This window comes from Cucurbita pepo, chromosome 12 (assembly GCF_057944985.1).
Source record: "Cucurbita pepo subsp. pepo isolate OVF chromosome 12, ASM5794498v1, whole genome shotgun sequence".
NCBI lineage: Eukaryota > Viridiplantae > Streptophyta > Magnoliopsida > Cucurbitales > Cucurbitaceae > Cucurbita > Cucurbita pepo.
The window spans coordinates 2,575,019-2,596,231 of NC_141809.1; the positions used below are offsets into that span (position 1 = coordinate 2,575,019).

Here is a 21,213-nt window from a genome sequence, read left to right on the forward strand (position 1 = left end):
TGCTTCGTTCGCCACTCCAACCGACGTGGGATCTTACATGCAACCTACCCTTAAAAGACAATGATTTGGTTGGTGTTTGTGCCAAATAAAATGGCCTCTGGAATCCATTGTAAAATGGTGATTTCAATATTGATGCATAAAATACCTTTTACAAGTTCTGTTTAATCACATCATTGCAACAGCTACATCTACTTGACGATAAATATGGACTCAATATCTAGAAGTTTTAATTGGAAACTAATAATAACAATTACCCTGATCTGCAATATATTGACAACTCCCAATACTTCTGGAGAGATGAATTATACATGTTCTTGCTGGCTATACCTGGAGATCATGAACAGCTTCTCCTGCATTTGACGACATATTTGTCAATGGCAGAACAGCAATTGCAATGTTCCGAATTTTTCATATTAAGAAACTAACGATTCCGACTTATGGATATGATTTCGGGAAGAGAAGTAGAAACCGAGAGCTTTACCGTGCATTCTCTTCACAAATCGTTCGAACTCCATGAAGTTTAGTCTTTCTAAGAGAAGTGGACTGAGCCTGTGAAAGATAAACGATGACAAATATCTCCCATCCGGGTCGGCCAGGGGCTTGGCGCTATCCAATATCTTGTTATAACCTACTCTGTCGAGGAAAGGATGAGCGTTCTCGCTTACAACTTCGACACTGTTGTCCCGTGCAGCATTTGTCACCTGGATTGTTCACGAGGAAGTGTCAAAGAGGGCATAGTAATCCAGTAATGGGTATAATACTACAGAATCTAAACAAAATTTGAAGTCTAATATTATGTTCTTACTTGCCAGACTACTGCCTCTGGATCAGACAGCGAATTTGCAAAGTCTTCTCGCTGGTCTAACATGTGAAATCCAGCAGAAGTGAAGTTCAAAGAAGCAGAATGCTTTTTCAGCATTGCCATAATTGCAGCATAACCATCACGATTGCAAGGGTTATAGTACCCAGCAGTCAATTCAGCTGCATGACTTGCTGTCTTGTACCACCAGTGAATACCTGAGAGCTGCTCAGAATTTAACATATAGCAGGTGGAGTGAATAATCAAGCAATGCTAGTTAGTAATCAAATAATTTTTCAGCTTAAGTTAATTTTGCTACTAGATATACAATACATGTCTCAAACTAGAGTACTGGCAGTTTACAAGGCTCGCTTACCTTTGCAACAATGCGCGTTCCCTCGAAAGCCAACTTTGCCAGATAAAGTACCCTATCTCCATGATCGACTAAAACTTGGGAGTACCAATTAAGGAAGAACCTACCATAGTAGCCATCATAATCACCTCCATCACAAAAGAAACCTGTTTCATGTGGCCTAGAGCTGTAGGAACCTGCATTATCTGGTCCTCTCGCCCAGAAGGAGTGTCCCCTTGGTTCTGCTGCTTTCCTCAAATTTTTCAACAAGTACTGATCATAACACTGAAATGAAGAAACTGTTAAGATCAAAATAATACACGACCGATTTCGGAAGCAGATGGGATATTATTAGCAACAAAATGTAGATAAAGTTAGGAGGGAATCTAAAATGATCAGGGGGATCATGCTCAATTCCCAGAGTTTAATTGGAATAGGTGCTGTCAACAGACGTAAATCTTTCCGAACAATAATTTTAGCGCCATGCGCTTTGCTTCGCTTTATATTTATTGAAGAGAGAGACTATTGTCTTGAGAGTGAAAAGCAAGTGATAGAAATTCTCGTCCCTCGCACGTTCGCGCGAACGATTATCAAATGGTGATCTCATTAGATTATTAGTAAAAGAAGGACCAACGAAGATCCTATCCTAAAGGAGGAAGAGTAGGAGAAGTCATTCTTCTTTGAAGATCGAGTAAGAAATCGGACTTAAGAAAGAATAAAAATCCATGAAATTGCAAATTTATGATATAATTGCGAGAAAAACTCATGATGTTACATAGTGCAACATAGTACCTGGAATTCACCAATGCCAGGATATCTCCAACCATGCTTAACAGGACATGATGGAAATCTAAGCTCCCCACATGGTCCCAAACCAACTTCAATTGTTGTGATGACTCCATCTTCGAAGAAATCATTAAATTCAACACGAAAGCTTCTCATGTAGTCAAAATAAACCTACATGAAAGAAAATAAACATTATGAAAACTTTTGCAGATCTATGTAACGAGGGAAATTCCTAGCTAGTCTAACATTTGGCAATAAAGGCCTTTTGTTTCAGAAGAAGACGAAACCGAGACTTATAACACAGGATCAACACATGCCCAAAGAAAATATAAACGATAAAACACGCATGCTAGGACATACTCCCAAAGTGAAAAGTGTTTCCAAAATATGCCTCCACTTTATTATGGTAATGAATCCAGCAGAGCTTGAGCATCCCAGAAAGCATACTTAATTCTTTAATTTCAAGAAGCTCAATTCATATCTTTACAATTAAATATGATCTCATGGTAATCTTTAATTAATGTTACCTCAAGACCTGTCCGGCCTCTTAACACTCGCTCCTTATCAACTCCCCATGAGAGACATTCAGGATTGCGTCTTCCCTCTCTATCAGTAAAGAATATGTCAGGATTACTCCGACCAATTTCAGCAACCCAATGAGGTAGTGGAATACAAACATCATCACCAACGTTGCCTCCACATTCATGAAATGACAGCACAACCTGGATTGTATAAACCGGACAACAAATTTCGATTAACAAAAGCTTTAACAATAAAATTCCAAGAACTACATCAAACTAAAAAGTAGGGGGAACCAACAGCAACCACTAAATTTACTTTAATTCATTGCATTGTTAAGTAATGCATGCATTTCAAGATTAAATTTTATTGCTTTAATAAGTTAGTAGCTCTCCATTTGAATGAAAAAGAGATGCATGTCTAATAATACATGTAGATTTCAAGTCTTAGATGACAACAAAGCAGGAATTCTCATAAAAATTCAGAAGAATTTTTAATCAGCCTCCAATAGATTGGCTGAAACAGATATTCACCATATCCAAATAAGGTTTACGACGCAGCATAGATGTCTTCAAATTGAAGTATGTAGATCCAAGTAGATATCAATACATTCCTTGGACGTTGAGCAACGCCAAGGAATTTATTATTCCCTTGTGCGAGACTAAATTGCTCAAGAAACCTATACAAGGGGAACATAAACATGAGAAAGTTTGTAAAACTTTCCAGCGTTGTAGTTTATGTATATTTATATGAAGCAGATGACCTCAAAATCCAGCTAAGAAACATTCCCAGTGAAACACCCCATAGCAGAGAGCAATCTTCTACTGTAAACAATGTCAGCCTCACAAGAATAAGTTAAGCTATGTAAGTTGAAACTGTCCACTTCCTTCCAATTCATAAGCGCACGTGCGAAGAAACTTTACCGATAACTTAGCTAATTCCTCTTTTGTGAGTGAATAGCTATCATGAAGATTTTCAATGTTTTCCAATACCATAGTCCAATTTAACAAAGCCAAGAAAAAACTGATGAGTTCTATTACCAATTGTCAATGGCCTAAACCACATGCTAAGTATTATGCAAGCGAAAAATATAAACTTTCTGGTGTAAGTTTATATGTCTAAAGGCATATAGCTCCAACAAAGTTATTAAATCATAAATTGAAATGTAAGTTAATTTTTTACAATTATGTATAGAACTGTAGTGCATTAAGAATTGTAAGGTTCATTTTATCTATTTAATAATATATATACGATTACATGATAATATATTTAACCATAAGCTTGAAAAACTAAAAATTTAAACTGCAGTGCAATACACGTAATAAAATATTCAAAAAGTCTCCTTTTCCTATTGAAATGAATATTATAAAGAGAGGATTAAGACAAATATGAGAACGAACTATCACCAGTCCTAAGCATTAGAAGACAAACAAAACTATCATGTCATCCTACAGGAGAGAAAACATGAGAGAAAAAGAGTAGAGCCGACATGAGATAATAACTTCACCTGTAACTTGAGCTTCAATTCATGCACCATCTGAAAAAGTCCTCGGTAACCATTCCAATTATATTCCTGTGGTGAATGAGCTTCAACTATCCCCCACCAACAATCAACCATGACACCATCGACATTTACCGACTTCAGCAGCCTTAGCTGCTTAAGCAACCCATCTGGATCAACTAGCTCACATTTCATATTAATGACTCCCAACTATCACCAGAAAAGGGACAAGTAAATTAGTAGCTCCAAAATACGATGTAAAGCAGCAACAATATCCAACAATGACCCCATTTTTATCAACACCAAAAGATGCTTTCTCACACAAGGCTGAATTGGGGAGGAACTCACAGGGAACAGAACTTAAGGTACTGAAAATAGATCAACCAAATTCAAAATTTATCAGTTAGAAAATAAATGGCACCTACCGGCAGCATCACATAAACTGGAATGTAAGTACTCCCAGCAAAATCACGTTCAGGTATTTTTGGGGTTACGTCAACAATCTACAAAGAACAATACCATTTAATGTTCAATATATTGCTACAGAATGTATTCCCATTGTTAATCAAATATATGAAAATCAATCACGCCAGCACTTGCAATAAGGAGCTCAAAGTGCTTATCCCTGTTTTCAAATGCTTCAAGTAGCTTAATATGCAAAGTGATTTAATTTAATTAATTTTTTTTTTCTTCAAAAATGAACTTCCATTGAAAAAAGAATTAAAGCATACAAGGGTATTAAAAAAACCACACAAAAAGAGAAGGTGTTTGTTATGCATCATCAACCACAGTCATTTTCATGCCTCAACTACATGCCATAGTGAGGAATAAGCATATCCATGAGATCAATCAGTGTCTGAAAGCATGAGCAAGAATAACAAGAACAGGCCCGGAGATGGGCAATGAAACAACCAATTTGACTACCTGCATTCCATCTACAGCATCAACTGAACTACTGATAAGCGGATGACCAGCTGACTGTTCAACGGCATCTCCTATCAGGGATGAACTTTGACATCTAGCATTTGGAGATGCATCATATGTTGGCGAATTAGGCAAAAAAACACCTTTCATTCGACATGCATTGTATTCTGGCAAGCTCCTAAGGCCACAACTGACTCCCCTAATGAACGTTGATGGAGTTTGTTGAGACGCCATATGGGAAGAGGATGAAGTTATTGCAGTAGAACCTCCTCCAGCAGCTTTGATGCCCTGTAAATGTTGAAGAGAAATGTTCCCATTTGGGTATTTCTGAAATTTGTTCGAGGTGATATTCAAGGAATGTCGATGCAGCCTATTTAGATACTACTATGTCTGTGTACCTTCATAAACTATAATAGGAGTATAAAGTTGATGAATGAAATCTGCTTACAAACAAAACGTTGCAATTTTGCAATTAACTTTGCAGGTTGATTTGCCAAATGCTAGTAATTATTATTTATTTAGCACATGTTTTACAACTGAAATGGATGATGCTCATATCATTGCGAGATTTCACTTAATTAAATCCAAGGGAATGGCTACTAAACAAGTACCTGAGATCTTGAAGGAAACGTGGTTCCATCCGGTAGAACTACCCAACCAGCTTCTGTAGCAAGAGCTGCAATCACATCATTGATATCTGCCCTAACTCTGAGATTATAATTACCATGTCGCCGAAGACCTGCCAAGATCCTAGCAGTGATTGCCCTTCGATGCCGCTCTCTCAACTTTGTTCTCTCTTTCTCTTCAACTGGTCTACACCTACGGCCACCCCCGGGGGTGCCCACTTGTTCCTGTACCTGGTGCTGTTCAAAGCGGTTATTATTGCTACCACTCGACACCATTCCTCCATCATCCCCAACCATTAACGAACTACGAATCCGCTTCTCCCCATCATCTTCTTCATCATCCTCCTCTTTCACATCCATCTCCACATCCTCATCATCATCTTCCTCACTTGTACCTATCAATTTTTGCATATCCGTTGCCATAATCACGTTGGCTCCAAATTATAGACCACTAGGACGTTATTAGTCTACGATCAATTATCCTACTGCAAATCCACTATTTCTCAATTCAGCGACAGTTAACGTCCAGATAACACGTTCCATATGGTACCACTACTACTATGTACATGAACTTCTTCACAAATCTGGCAGGAAAGAGTACTCTGGCAACAAAATGAAACTGGATATTAACTGTCACATGTCAAACTGTTATCATAAAAGCATCCAATTAAAATTCAAAAAAATTATAAGAGTTGCAAGATCTCCAACTTTCAGTCAAGTCAGTACATGAATATTCAATATATGCCATCTTTAATGTATGAAGGAGACAGAACAAGTACGAAACTAGTTTAATTTTCTTGGAACATTGAAACTTCATCTAAAAAGTGTTCGATGTTCATCCTATTCTCCACAATCACCGTAAAAAGTTCACTTCTGAGATTCCATATTCAATACACGGGAGTGGTTCCCGTAGCTAAAAAGCAACTTGAAATTCCGGCGGAAAAACTCGAAAGTCTACAAGGAAAAAGGAAATCTACAGTACCTCAAGAACGTCATGTTTCCTTTCTTCGCCAAGTCTTATCTCCACCAGTAGAAAGAAACCACGTGTTCAGAACCTCAAACCAGTTGATTCCTTCGAAAATTTCACCTACAAATCTCAGCACCAAATTCTGCAAGAACGACTACTTCAAAAAAAAAAAAAAAAAATCCGTATGAACAAATACCTAAATCTTCAACAATACCATAAAAGTTTCTCGCGGAGATGACGAAACCTTTCCGGCGAAAGGCAAGGTACTCCAGAGACAACTTTCCGTCGATCAGTCTGGCTCCTGCCGGAGAAGAATCAAGGAGCATGGATTCTAGAATTCACCGGCGACTCGCTAGTCCGGCGACAGAGGAGAGAGGGAGAAGGAGAGAGAGTGAGATTGATTCTCAAGCGTGCGAGCATGCGAGGGGAAGGGTTTCGCACGCGCGCGCGTGTGGAGGTGATTCGGAATTGGGAAAACTGGCACGCACGAAGGAGGCGTGTAAGGGTATAACCGAGTGAACGTGAAGCGGGTGGATGGGACGTGTTCCCGTGTGGGTCACACGTGTTTTGTAGGATTGGGGATAACGGTTCGGTTTGGTTTTACATCTCCTCAGACCGAACCAAACCGACCCGCTCCAATGAACTAAAACGTTGAACTCCATTGTAGTTGCTTTAAGCTCTCGTCTCTTCCACAGGTCTCGCCGGCGAAGGATATCGCTGTTCTTGATTTTCAAAGCCCTTTTCTACGATGATCAACAACCAGACGCATCCGTCTGGTCTTGTCATAGCTCACACCGAAGCTATTCGCTCGTTTCTGACCTCGGCGTCCATAGACTCACGAATTTCTGAGGAACTCCGGCAGCTTGCTTCAAATCTCGCTTCACAAGACAATGTTCCGTATAGGCCGCTGAGAGCTATCTGGTTTGCTACGGAATCGTCCACCCGGCCGGATTTGCTCCGTCTTTTGAATGGATCGGAGTTCGTCTTTACAAGCCCTAAACCAAGGGAGAAGGTATGTATAATAATTTAATCTTGGATCTTATTTATCTAGTTCTATATTAGTCGGAGTGATGATTTGATGACAAAATTGAAGATGGGAAATCCAAATCCAAATTAATGGATGGATTCTTTGAAATTTCTGAAAATTAGGGTATAATTAACATGCAAATTAGGTTATCTAATTAGAATTCCTCTAGCTTGAAGAGAGAATGAGGAAGAAATGAGTGCAATGTTTGGTTTCATGCTGATTTGGTTGTGAACACTGCTCTAACTAGTTGTATATCAACTCCAAAGTACTTGACATGGATATGAACTAAGAACACACAATTTAGTACCTCTACGACCATGCTAATGATGTCATTCATGTCCTGAATCCCTTCAATCTAGGCATGATTTGGGCCAAGTTGAACTTGACATGGATATGAACTAAGAACACACAATTTAGTACCTCTACGACCATGCTAATGATGTCATTCATGTCCTGAATCCCTTCAATCTAGGCATGATTTGGGCCAAATTGAACTTGACATGGATATGAACTAAGAACACACAATTTAGTACCTCTACGACCATGCTAATGATGTCATTCATGTCCTGAATCCCTTCAATCTAGACATGATTTGGGCCAAATTGAACTTGACATGGATATGAACTAAGAACACACAATTTAGTACCTCTACGACCATGCTAATGATGTCATTCATGTCCTGAATCCCTTCAATCTAGGCATGATTTGGGCCAAATTGAACTTGACATGGATATGAACTAAGAACACACAATTTAGTACCTCTACGACCATGCTAATGATGTCATTCATGTCCTGAATCCCTTCAATCTAGGCATGATTTGGGGCAAGTTGTATTAGAAGATTGAGCCTTTGAACCACGTTTATGGGAATCCAAACTGACTTTTTATGCTGAAATGTTAAAACTTCCACGTTTCAGTACTTTTGGTAGAACATATTTTTTCTTGTGGGCTTGTTAACTTATTGCTATGTGTATGCAGAGTGAGGAGTTAAAGGCTAGACTGAAGAAGCTTGCGGATGTAGCAGAGAGGAAGGCCTATCAGGAACTAGTGAAGGATATTGCACCTAAGAAACCAGTTGATGAGCCTTTCTCTTCCTACAAGGATCAGCTGGGGTTCGGTATGTATGCAACCTTGTCGTTTTACGTTGCCGATATATACCGATTTACTTTTTATGATATACTCAAATATGAGCGGATTTTTTGTGTAAGATAAAATTGAATGTAGTTTTATGCATTAATATGGTCTTGTCATATTTTACAAAACAGAGATTTATCATCAAGAAAATCTTTATTAATTTTTAATATGGGTATTACAAGATCGTCGGAACCGGTACATCTCATGAACGTTTTACTTGAATTCTTGCAGTTTTATGAAATAATATGGTCTTGTCATATTTTACAAAACAGAGATTTATCATCAATAAATCTTTATTATGTGATTTGTTGATAATTTTTAATATCGGTATTACAAGATCATCTGAGTCGGTACATGTCATGAACGTTTTACTTGAACTGTTGCAGTTTTATGAAATAATATGGTCTTGTCATATATTACAAAACAAAGATTTATCATCAATAAATCTTTATTATGTAATTTGTTGATAATTTTTAATATTGGTATTACAAGATCGTTTGAATCGGTACATCTCATGAACGTTTTACTTGAACTCTTGCAGTTTTATGGAATAGTATGGTCTTGTCATATTTTACAAAACAGAGATTTATCATCAACAAAATCTTTATTATGTGATTTGTTGATAATTTTTAATGTGGGTATTACAAGATCGTCTGAATCGGTACATCTCATGAACGTTTTACTTGAACTGTTGCAGTTTTATGAAATAATATGGTCTTGTCATATTTTCAAAAACAGAGATTTATCATCAATAAAATCTTTATTATGAGATTGGTTGATAACTTTTAATATCGATATTACAAGATCGTCTGAATCGGTACATCTCATGAACGTTTTACTTGAACTCTTGTAATTCTGAACTTCTTTTGTAACCTTTGAAATCTGTCATATCATATGGTTCTTTCTTGTGTTCTGTTGCCTTCTGAACGACAATATTTAACAAGCCACGTGGTTGTTGCAGGTTTACACGTCGTGTTGATAATGTTTACGGGCTATCTTGTTGGATATGCTTTATTCCGAGCATTGTTTAGGCACGATCCGATCATGGTATTTATTGAATATCTGTGTAACCTTCAAGTAAACTTGGGTAATTTCTGATTCTCATGGTACTGTTATTTACTGGGCATCAATTTTTGTTTCTCAGAGTGCTGCTGGAGGTATCCTTGGATTGGTTTTCGGCATGCTCGTAGAAACACTTCTTTTCATTATTCGAGCATCCAGTTACGATAATCGATCTTCATCGTCTTCCCGTTCTAAGCTAAAGAAGAATCAGTAGAGTTACTTCTCTTGAGGTTTGCTTTCTTTCTACTTAAATTGAACCTATTAAGTTAGCTTTTACCCTATGTTGTGGATCAAAGCATAATAGGCAAGTAAGTAATAAGGGCCTTGCTAATGAGCTTGCTGTAATTTGTTTGTATAAAGTCGTGTTCTTCTGGTGAAGAACATCAAAAGAATTGAGATCCGATTGTTTATCTCAGGAGATGAAATGATTTTCTTTTGGAAAAGAAACCTTAATGTAAGGATACAAAGAACAATCGGTTTGAAATTTGAAGGTCGGTCTCGGATCGACAAAGAGTCTCTACTATATGATTTTAACGTACATATGTGGTTTTTCGGTTCGATTCGGTTCGGTTGCTTTGACCCTAAACTCCAACGTGGAATTCTGAAGTCCTCCGTCCCTCCTTCCTTCCTGATCCGACTAATTGTGATCATGTGAACATATTATGTCGAGGTTGGATTGTGCTCCAACTCGGACTTTTGATGTATAATGTTTTAACAAGTTGCTAATAGGCATAAGTTATTGTTAGTTTTGTAATGTATTTCAGCGTTTTCACGTGTTTATTTGGTCATTTGGTAGCATTCGAACAACTCGAGTAAAAACATCGCGTATTTGGAGTTTAGAAGAGTGTTTTGGAACATTAAAATCATGAATAGGAGTGTTGCAATAAATTGTTTTTAAGAACAGCGTCTCAATGTCGTTTGAAGTGTCGCTAACGCTCAAAAACTTGTAAACGAACTCTAAAAATTAAATTTTAATGTAAATTTAATTGAAGTAATTGTTACCCTTTTCATATATTTTTCTCTCCCAATTTATTATCATTTTTTCTTTCATTTTTTTCTCTTAAACTTTAAAATTTTCTCTCATTTGATACTTGAATCTCTTTTTTTTTTCTTTTTTTTTTTTAAATAAAAATTTTAGATTCTTAACTTTTAATAATTATGGGATGTAGTATACAAATAATATATTATCTACCGACGTGTCAAATGCTAAATGAAAAATATTTTCATACTCGAGTCTTTGTATATAAAGGGATCGTGTCATTTTTTTTATTTTCAAATTTATTATTAAAATCGAGATAATTGTAACGCTCTAATTTACACTAAATAAGCTAATTAAGTCTAATCTCGCTTAGTTACCTGTCACATTCTAATCTATCCCTCTCATAGTTAGATCATATTGCTTAGTCCAAACTTCTAAAATTGGAGTATTAATTAAATGCGCTAAAAAAAATACTCTTTTACTTTTAAAATTTACAATAATACCCTTATGGGACGTTCGGTTTATGTTTTTATCGAGAAAATTGGTGAGAGGTATCTAATGTAATAAAATTGTTAAAAGTAACGGACAAACCAGCAAAAATATTATTTATTTATAAAAAATTCTAATAGTATTTTCATGTAACACCAAACACGATTATATAATTCTCATACATTATAAACAAAACTTTCAATTAATTGACTCCTTTAAATTTTTTTAAAAAGTTTGAAATATATATTTACCGCTAATTTTAGATGAAACCCGCTTCAATTTTGTTTCAAGAACGCTCTTGAACCTTCAAAAATATCTTTGAACGTTCAAATTTTTATTAATACCAACTTTTTCAATACTTCAAAAATACTCTTTAAAATTTTTTAAAACTAAAAAAATACAAGAGCATTTTTTAAAATAATATTTTATTAATATTTGGACGAAAAATAATAATTTAACTTTTAATTTTTTTACCACTTACTATTTTTGACAATTTCCCTTTTTTTTCAATATCATATAAAGCCATAATTAATTTGGGTTTAAAACGTAAAATTACTACTTTGCCCCCACTTCACCTCTGTCAAATGAGGCATTCCCTTGGGCCCATTTGGTCAATTATTGTACTTTTTTTTTTATCAACTTTATAAAAATAGAAAGAGTATGTACTTCTTCCCATTTATATCATAATTTTTATTCAATTTTAATTCAAACCCTTAATTAAATTTACAATTTTCAAAAATAAATAATAATAATAATAATAATAATAATAATAAACCTTTATATATATATATATATATATATAGCTAAATTAATAAAATATCCATCAACTTTATAAAATTTTAAAAAAAATTTAAAAATATATTTACTGATCGAAAACTTTTAATGGTATTTTTTGAACTTTAAAAAGTTTAATTAACACCCTTCAACATCTTTTTAAAAAGTTTAAAAATGTCGAGTTCGTACTATGTTTAAAAACCTCTACTTTTATAAAAAAAAAAAATACTTGAAAAAAATTCTTAAGATCAATATATGGACAAAAAATCGTGACTATCTCGTATATATTAGATAAACACGACTCTCCACAATTGTATGATATTGTCCACTTTGAGCATAGTGCGCCTCTCCTTAATCGAGGCTCGACTCTTTTGGAGTCTTAGTCATTTTTACTGTCTTCGAGGAGGCTTGACTCCTTTTCTTACTGGCACGACTATTTGAGGATTTACCAATCTACTGGCACGACTAAGTTTAGGGCATGGCTCTGATACCATGTTAGATGAACAAGACTCTCCACAATGGTATGATATTGTCCACTTTGATCATCATCGCGCAATGTGGGACTTTTATCATCCAACAGTATAAACTTTTTAATATTACTTTTGAAAGTTCTATTTTTTAAATGTGTTTTTAAATTTTTTTTAAGGATATTAATAAAAATTTTAGTTCGCAGGTTAGATGGGTGAGACAAAAGACTCGTTTGATTGCTGGGATGAGATTAGATCCATCCTACTCAAAGCACTCCACCACGAATAAGAGTTTGAAGGTTTGATAGACAGTCAAGATAGGAACTCCTGTTTGTAGGACATTCATTGTCTTGGTTTATATCCCGGAGTACTGCTATGGTCGATCTGTCGCCCAATCTACTCAAACAACCTAAAGATTTGGTGCCAGGTTCACATTAGAAAGTTTGAAACAATCAGACAGCTATATAACTACATATGCCCAAGATTCGGAATCGGGATTCAACACCTGATGACCCCAACTTTCCACTGCATCTCTTGCGACATGATCAAGTTACCTACTCCTTGCTTCTTAAGAGTGAAAACTATCCCTAGAGACTAACACGAATCTGCACATCTTACTAGGAGAGGTATCACTCTAACACCATTTCTAACGACCCATATCCAAAACTCAGAATCCATATTCGGCACTTGATGACCCCAACATTCACCAACATCTTTGACGACATGATCACGTTAACTACTTAAGCACGCTTAACCATAAACTTCCTAGATCTCCATTCATTCATGTATTTCTCTTTTTACTCTAATAATTTTTTAAAATCTAAATTTAAAAATTTTGAGAAATTTTGTGTCGGGTGCATTTTGTCAAAGAATTTACGAGCTCAGCCTTCACTATTTTGAAAATAGAAAAAGTTCCCATTCAATAGTAAACAATACCCTGTTTTCAGAATGATTCGTTTATGAAGCGAACAAGCTTAAATTATGAAACATTTTCCTCTTTCTATTTGATTTCATCGTCTCGTCAGTCAAAAAGTAAACCCTAAATTAGAATTTGTCAGCCCCTCGATCAGATTTTAATCATAAACTAATCGATTATAGCCCTCTCTTTTAAACCCAAATTTGTAAAAGGGGTTGCATCTGAGAAGATGGTTTCCACTTTTTCCAGTAATTACTTTTCTGTTCAGAAAGCTGCTACTCTCTGTCGCACGGCTAAAGCCTAAAAGCCTTTTGGGTTTCGCCATTCTGTGGCGTTTGAACCAAATCTTAAGCTCCTTATGGCTAATGGCTTGGTGGGTTTTTGTTGTTCTTCATCGTTTCTTTTGAGTTTCTCTGTTTTTTCTGGAAAACAATGGCTAATGGAACTGAAATCTGTGATAGCGAACCTGGGTTTCTCCGAAAGCAGCTCGCTGTCGCTGTGAAGAGCATCCAATGGAGCTATGCGATCTTCTGGTCACCGTCGATTAGGCAACATGGGTATTGATTTTTTCTTTTAATCAGTTCTTGATGACATTGTTCTTCATTCTTTGGCTTGTATATCCTTCTGGGGTTTCCTTTTTCATCATATGGGTGTTGAAAATCCAAATGGGTACTGTGATTTTGATTGTTTTATGTTGTGGGGTTTGTTCTTGGCAACAATTTGTGAAAATGAAGTGGTTAATGATCTTAAACTAGGCTTACAGTGATCTGATTTAAGTCCCTTCTTTCTTTTACCTTCAACTTTCCTGGACTTCTGTTTTATATCCTTACTGAGCAATGGGATACCTTTAAGGAGCTCAAAATCTGAGTTTCATCTACAATAACATGTAACTTTGAGCTTGGTTGTCCGGAGATATCCTCGGAAATCTGGGGCTCAAGCTTTCGTGTGAGATCCTACATCGGTTGGGGAGGAGAACGAAGCATTCTTTATAAGGGTGTGGAAACCTCTCCTTAGCAGACACGTTTTATAACCTTGAGGGGAACCCCGAAAGGGAAAGCCCGAAGAGGACAATATTTGCTAGCGGTGGACTTGGGCTCGAAAAAACTTAAAATCAGCCCTAGATGGCAAAGCCTTTGGGTGATTATTGGGGTTAGGGGCGAGCTATGAGAACAATATTCAGGATTGTTGGGAGGGAGTTTCACGTTGGCTAATTTAGAGGAGGATTATGGGTTTATAAGTAAGGAATACATCTCCATTGGTTTGAGGTCTTTTGGGGAAACCAAAAGCAAAGCCATGAGAGCTTATGCTCAAAGTGGACAACATCATACCATTATGGAGATCTGTGATTCCTAACATGGTATAAGAGTCGTGCCCTTAGCTATGTAAATAGAATTCTCAAATGTCGAACAAAGAAGTTGTGAGCCTCGAAGGTGTAGTAAAAAAGTGACTCAAGTGTCAAACAAAGAGTGTACTTTGTTCGATGGCTCCAGAGAAAGGAGTCGAGCCTCAATTAAGGGGAGGCTGTTCGAGGACTCTATAGGTCTCAGGGGAACCTCTATGGTGTACTTTGTTCGAGGGGAGTCTCTTTGTTCGAGGACTCCAGAGAAGGAGTTGAGTCTCGATTAAGGGGAGACTGTTCGAGGGATGCAAAGGCCTCAAGGGAGGCTCTATGGTGTACTTTGTTCGAGGTATATAGTTGTTGTACTATAAAGAAAAGATTTGGTTTTATACTTTAGGGTACTGGAATGGTGTGATGGCTACTACAATGGAGACATCAAGACGAGGAAGACGGTTCAAGCTGAAGATGTTCATGTCGATATTATGGGCTTACATCGAAGTGAACAATTGAGAGAGCTCTACAAGTCTCTCTTAGACGGTGAAAGCGAGCAACGAGCGAAAAAGCCTCCCGCCTCTTTGTCTCCTGAAGATCTATCTGATGCTGAATGGTATTACTTGGTTTGCATGTCCTTTTTCTTCAATCAAGGCCAAGGGTATTATCTCTGATCCATACTTGTGTTTATCTCTTGACTTTTGTTGTTTAACTTGTGATATTACGAGCGCTATCTATCTATCGTGCATAGTTTGCCTGGAAGAGCGTTAGCTGATGATCGAACTATCTGGTTATACAATGCTCAATATGCAGAGAGTAGCGTATTCTCCCGCTCCTTGCTTGCGAAGGTTCGATTTCTTTTGGTGGGAAAATATCACTCGTTTGATTTTGAATAGTTTGATGCCTATTCAAGGTCGTTATGATCTTATTAGTGAGAAACAAATTGACGTTTTTCTTCTTTCTTTTTCATTGGGGTTCTTATTTTCGACGTCGTTGATCGACTGCTTACAGAGTGCATCGATTCAGGTATGATTATCCGTGTCAAACATCATCTAGTGCTAGTTATGATGATAAAGAAAATCAAAAGTCCTCTAAGAATAGTATGCCTTAAAAAAGGAAAAAGAAACCTCTCGTGATAAAACCATAAAACTTTGTCTATGTCTGCCCCATCGGTTGGAGAGGGGAATAAAGCATTCTTTATAAGGGTGTGGAAACCTCTCTCTAACAGGCGCGTTTTAAAATCGTGAGGTCAACAACGATATGTAACGAGCCAAAGCGGATAATATCTACTACCAGTGGGCTTGTGCTATTACAAATGGAATCAGAGCTAGACATCGGGCGGTGTGCTAGCGAGGACGTTGGGCCCCAAGGAGGGTGGATTGTGAGATCCCATATCGGTTGGAGAGAGGAACAAATCATTCTTTATAAGGGTGTGGAAACCTCTCCCTAACAGACGTGTTTTAAAGCTGTGAGGCCGACGGCGATACGTAAGGGGCCAAAACGGACAATATCTGCTAATGGTGGGCTTGAGATGTTTTAAATGGTATCAGAGCCAGACACCGGGCGGTGTGCCAGCGAGGACGCTGGACCCCAAGGAAGGTGGATTGTGAGATCCCACGTCGGTTGGAGAGGGAACAAAGCATTCTTTATAAGGGTGTAGAAACTTCTCCTTAACAAACGCGTTTTAAAACCGTGAGGTCGGCGGTAATACGTAACATGTCAAAACAGACAATATCTGCTAACAATGGACTTGAGATGTTACAAATGATATTAGAACCAGACCACCGGGCGGTGTGCTAGCGAGGACGCAGGGCCCCCAAGGAGGGTGGATTGTGAGATCCCACATCGGTTGGAGAGGGGAACTAAACATTTTTTATAAGGGTGTGGAAACCTCTCCCTAACAGATGTGTTTTAGTACCGTGAGACCGACGGCGACACATAACGGACAATATCTGCTAACGGTGGGCTTGGGCTGTTACAAATGGTATCGAAGCTAGACATTGAGCAGTGTGCCAGCGAGGACGTTGGGCTCCCAAGGAGGGTAGATTGTGGATCACACATTGGTTGGAGAGGGGAACAAAGCATTCTTTATAAGGGTGTGGAAACCTCTCCCTAATAGATGCGTTTTAAAACCGTGAGACCGACGGCGATACGTAACGGGCCAAAGCAGACAATACGTAACGAGTTCGATTATTGGCTACATGAATCACCTAAAGCTCTGAGAATTGACTGCTGTTTACAATGCTATTTTCAAGACCTGATCTTAAAATTGTTTTTGTGTTGTAGACTGTGGTGTGCTTTCCTTACCTTGGCGGCGTTATTGAACTAGGTGTAACCGAGCAGGTAATATTCATAAAGAATCATCTGTTACACAAATTGTTTATTTATGAATCAACATCATATGTTTCGGGACATCATATGTTTCGGTACCATGTTTCGTGTTTCGTGTTTCGTGTTTCGTGTTTCGTGTTTCGTGTTTCATGCTGTCTTTTTAAGGTTTCGGAGGATCCTAGTCTTCTTCAACATGTCAAAGATTTTTTACTGAAGTTCTCGAAGCCGATATGCTCTAAGAAATCGTCTTCCTCTGCTTATAAAGATGATAATGGTAAAGAACCAATGGTTGCCAAATCTGACAATGAGATTGTTGAAGTTTTGGCTATGGAGAACGTCCACGGTTTGACAGCTGCGAAATTCGACAGGAAGGCAGTAAATGGGATTCAAAGGAAAAACGATGAGTTCGGTATTGATTCTCTTGATCGTTTTTCGAATGGTTGTGAACGATTTCACCAAATGGTCGATCCTTTAAGACTTGAAGGTGTCGAGGGAGGGGCTTCGTGTTTTCGGAGTTTGCAGTTTCTTGATGACGACTTCAGTTACGGTTTTCAAGATTCCATGAATCCTAGTGACTGTATTTCTGAAGCTTTGGCAAATAATCCGGAGAAAGTCTCATCGAAAGACACGAACGATTTATCTTTGAAAGAACTTCAAAACTCGAACCGCACTAAGTCGGTTTCCTTAGATCCTAGAACTGATGAAGACCTGCACTACAAGAGAACTATCTTCACCATTTTGGGAAGTTCAACTCAATTGGCTGGAAGTCCCCTTCTCCATAGTTTCTCGAGCAGATCGAGTTTCATGCCATGGAAGAAAGGAATGGCCGAGATAAACACGGCCCCGGTGCAACAAAAGATGTTGAAGAAGATTTTGTTCACGGTTCCATTATTATCTGCTGGTTGTTCTCTAAATCGGCTCAAGGACGGGGAACGGTCGATCTTGAAACAGGGTAACGACGATTTCTGCACGAAAGATGTCGTGCACGACAAATTAAGAGAAAATGAAAAGTTTATGGCTCTTAAGTCCATGCTACCTTCACTTAATGAGGTACTTCCTGCTTCGATTTGTTACATTTGTGCGGATTTTACATCGAATTTGCAAGTTCTTAAGCATATATATTGTTGCATTTTTGCTTCAATTATATTTTCTTAAAGTGATATTGTAACAGCCCGAGTCCACCGCTAGTAGATGTTGTCCTCTTTGGGCTTTCCTTTTCGGGCTTCCCCTCAAAGTTTTTAAAATGCATCTGTTGGGGAGAAGTTTCCACACCCTTATAAAGAATATACCGACATGGGATCTCACAATCCAACCCCCTTCAGGGCCTAGTGCTAGCACTTGTTCCCTTCTCCAATCAATGTAGGACCCCGCAATCCACCCCCCTTCGGGGCCTAGCGTCCTTGCTGGCACACTGCCTCGTGTCTACCCCCTTCGAGGCTCAACCTCCTCACTAGCACATCGCTCAGTATCTGGCTCTCATACCATTTGTACAACTCAAGCCCACCACTAGCAGATATTGTCCTCTTTAGGCTTTACCTTTCGAGCTCCCCTCAAGATTTTTAAAATACGTCTATTAGGGAGAGGTTTCCACACCCTTATAAAGAATGTTTCATTCTCCTTCCCAACCGATGTGGGATCTCAAAATCCACCCCCCTTCGGGGCCCAGCGTCCTTGTTGACACACTACCCCGTGTCCACCCCCCTTCAGGGCTCAGCCTCCTTGCTAGCACATCGTCCAGTGTCTAGCTCTGATACCATTTGTAACAACTCAAGCCTAACGTTAGTAGATATTGTCCTCTTTGGGCTTTCCCTTTCGGGATTTCCCACGCTTATGCTAGGGAGAGGTTTCCACACCCTTATACCTCTCCACACCCTTATAAAAAATGTTTCGGTTTTCCCCTCACGAAATTTGCAAGTTCCTAAGCATATACATTGTTGCGTTTTTTGTTCGATCATATCTTCTTGAAGTGATACAATCTGAAAATTTTACTTATTTTACGCAGATCAACAAAGTATCGATACTCAACGATACAATCAAATATTTGAAGATGCTCGAAGCGAGAGTACAAGAGTTGGAAACATGCATGGACTCATTATATTATGAAGAAAGATTCAGAAGGAAATATCTTGACATGGTGGAACAGACATCAGATAACTATGACTATGATAAGATTGAAGGCACCTTAAAACCTTCAACGAACAAGAGAAAAGCCTGTGAAATGGATGAAACTGACCTTAAGCTGAAGAACAACATTCCCAAAGATGGCCTTAAACTAGATGTGAAAGTCACCATGAACGAGCAAGAGGTTCTCGTCGACATGCACTGTCCTTATCGAGAATATATATTGGTCGACGTCATGGATACTTTAAACGACTTGCAACTCGACGCCCACTCGGTTCAATCTTCTGATCGTAACGGCGTTTTCTCCTTGACCCTCAAGTCTAAGGTTTGTAATTTAGTTTCTGTCATTTGTTTTTCATGCATAGACACCACCGAAAACCCGACTTTTGAACCGTCTACATCCCTAGTAGCAAACCATGGAGAAATGTCGATGAGTCGGAGGGCTTATATCTTTCATAGGCTAAACCATATATTTGCTTTACGTTCCACAAGTTTGATCATAGTCTGCAAATTTATTGAACCATCGACTCGTAATGGAAATGCTGATATATTATCTTTGATGAACGGGATTATGACGATCCTTCGTTTGTTTGACGTTTTAGTCGCCATATCTATTTTAGTTATAGAACTGTGCTGTTTTCGTTTAGAATGACGACTGCGTAGGAGTAGAAGTATGTTTCTGTCTGTAAATCGATACTCGGGTAATTTACGCTGCCTGATTTCGTTTCAGTTTCGAGGGATGGTGGCTGCATCAGTTGGGATGGTCAAACTAGCACTTTTGAAAGTTGCCAACAAGAGTTGAGCCAAGCCGAACCGAACCGGACCGAGCCGAGGCGAGCGGAGAAGAAAGCTTAGGATCAATGGTGAAGCATTTTCTGTAAGTCAGTAGAGTAGAAGCAAAGGAGCTGACCTTCTAACATCCTCCCCTTGGGGCTTACGAATTCGGCAAGCTTAGCATCATCTGATTAGATTGCTTAGCTTTACTGTTGTTATTTGCTACCCATAATCATCTTACCATGTTCTAATTATGAGAGTTGTAATTTCTTATCAGTGTTGGTTAATAGCTAGCTAGGTTGCACTTACTTTTTTGCAACCCGTCCCGAGATTTCTACATAGTATCATTTATCTTTATGATTCAATCATAAACTAAATCTCTCTCGAGCCAATGAAAGAGTGAGACCTCACTGTTCGAGTTTAGAATAAGCACTGAGGTGAATCGAACAAAACATTTCTTATAAGGATGTGGAAACCTCTCTATAGAAGATGCGTTTTAAAATCGTGAAGCTGATGGAGATACGTAATGGGTCAAAGCGGATAATATCTGTTAACAGTAGACTTGGATTGTGATGTCCACCACCATTTATAAGGGTGTGGAAACCTTCCCCTAGTGGAAAGCCTAAAGAGGACAATATCTGCTAGCGGTGGATTTAGATCGTTACATGGACTGTTACAAATGGTCTTAGAGCCGGACATCGAGCGGTGTGCCAGCGGGGATGCTGGCCCTCAAAGGGGGAGGATTGTGAGATCTCACATGAGAGGGAAACAAGGAAATATAAGGGTGTGAAAAACTTCTAAGTGACAATATATGCTAGCAGTGAGTTTGTGAGCTTACACGCTAAATGAGAAAGAGAGAATTTCGTTTTGTTCCCCCAACTCCTATCACTCGTGCAAATAAAAGGATATGTCATCACAAACAAGAGCTCAGAACTCGATCAAATTTGCGATCGAGTCACATATAGTTTAGCAGTGTTGTCCACCGGAACATCAATATTAGAAAGACGAAAATCTTCTATTCAGCTTGCCTCGGGCATCTTTAAACTCACAAAATCAGCTTTCAAATTGAGTGAAAAACCGTTCTTGAACTAGCGTGATCATCCAATTAGATCTCGTTTCCCTCCCATGTGGTTATGGAGGTTGACCTACTTTTCACTTTGTTATTACGAAGCGGGTTAACAAATTCATAAAGAGAGAATAAATATTTCACAGCCTAGTCTTATACAAACTCATTGTATACGATACCATCGACATATTTTAATCAAAATTATTTTAAGTAATAAAATTTAATTTACGAGGATTTAAAATATAAATTTTATTTAATTAAAAAAAGGAC

The 21,213-nt window shown here is 38.1% G+C and overlaps 3 protein-coding genes across 5 annotated transcripts; 2 read left to right on the forward strand and 1 right to left on the reverse strand.

The window, feature by feature from the left end:
- Positions 1-107: 107 nt before the first annotated feature.
- Positions 108-6,893, reverse strand: LOC111806887 (beta-amylase 7). Of its 2 annotated transcripts, none has more exons than XM_087128760.1 (12): positions 6,689-6,893; positions 6,490-6,616; positions 5,493-6,109; positions 4,882-5,169; positions 4,383-4,460; positions 3,964-4,167; positions 2,465-2,659; positions 1,944-2,108; positions 1,176-1,436; positions 806-1,024; positions 482-701; positions 108-350 (listed from the first exon to the last, which is right to left on the reverse strand). In XM_087128760.1, exons 3-12 carry the CDS (start codon positions 5,928-5,930, stop codon positions 322-324), a joined length of 2,097 nt encoding a protein of 698 aa, XP_086984886.1. In that variant the 5' UTR covers positions 5,931-6,109; positions 6,490-6,616; positions 6,689-6,893; the 3' UTR covers positions 108-321. The 2 variants fall into 2 exon arrangements, with proteins under 2 accessions (XP_086984886.1, XP_086984887.1); XM_087128761.1 differs by having other exon boundaries at positions 6,719-6,892.
- Positions 6,894-7,071: 178 nt separating this feature from the next.
- Positions 7,072-10,484, forward strand: LOC111806888 (ER-based factor for assembly of V-ATPase). The gene is made up of 4 exons (XM_023692400.2): positions 7,072-7,486; positions 8,479-8,617; positions 9,596-9,681; positions 9,779-10,484. Exons 1-4 carry the CDS (start codon positions 7,223-7,225, stop codon positions 9,908-9,910), a joined length of 621 nt encoding a protein of 206 aa, XP_023548168.2. The 5' UTR covers positions 7,072-7,222; the 3' UTR covers positions 9,911-10,484.
- Positions 10,485-13,430: 2,946 nt separating this feature from the next.
- Positions 13,431-20,242, forward strand: LOC111807332 (transcription factor EGL1). Of its 2 annotated transcripts, XM_023693009.2 has the most exons (9): positions 13,431-13,694; positions 13,783-13,878; positions 15,058-15,312; positions 15,403-15,499; positions 15,663-15,677; positions 16,938-16,994; positions 17,148-18,032; positions 18,985-19,428; positions 19,834-20,242. In XM_023693009.2, the coding sequence occupies exons 1-9, from the start codon at positions 13,687-13,689 to the stop codon at positions 19,903-19,905; spliced, it is 1,929 nt and encodes a 642-aa protein (XP_023548777.2). In that variant the 5' UTR covers positions 13,431-13,686; the 3' UTR covers positions 19,906-20,242. The 2 variants fall into 2 exon arrangements, with proteins under 2 accessions (XP_023548777.2, XP_023548776.2); XM_023693008.2 differs by lacking the exon at positions 13,431-13,694 and having other exon boundaries at positions 13,739-13,878.
- Positions 20,243-21,213: the final 971 nt, after the last annotated feature.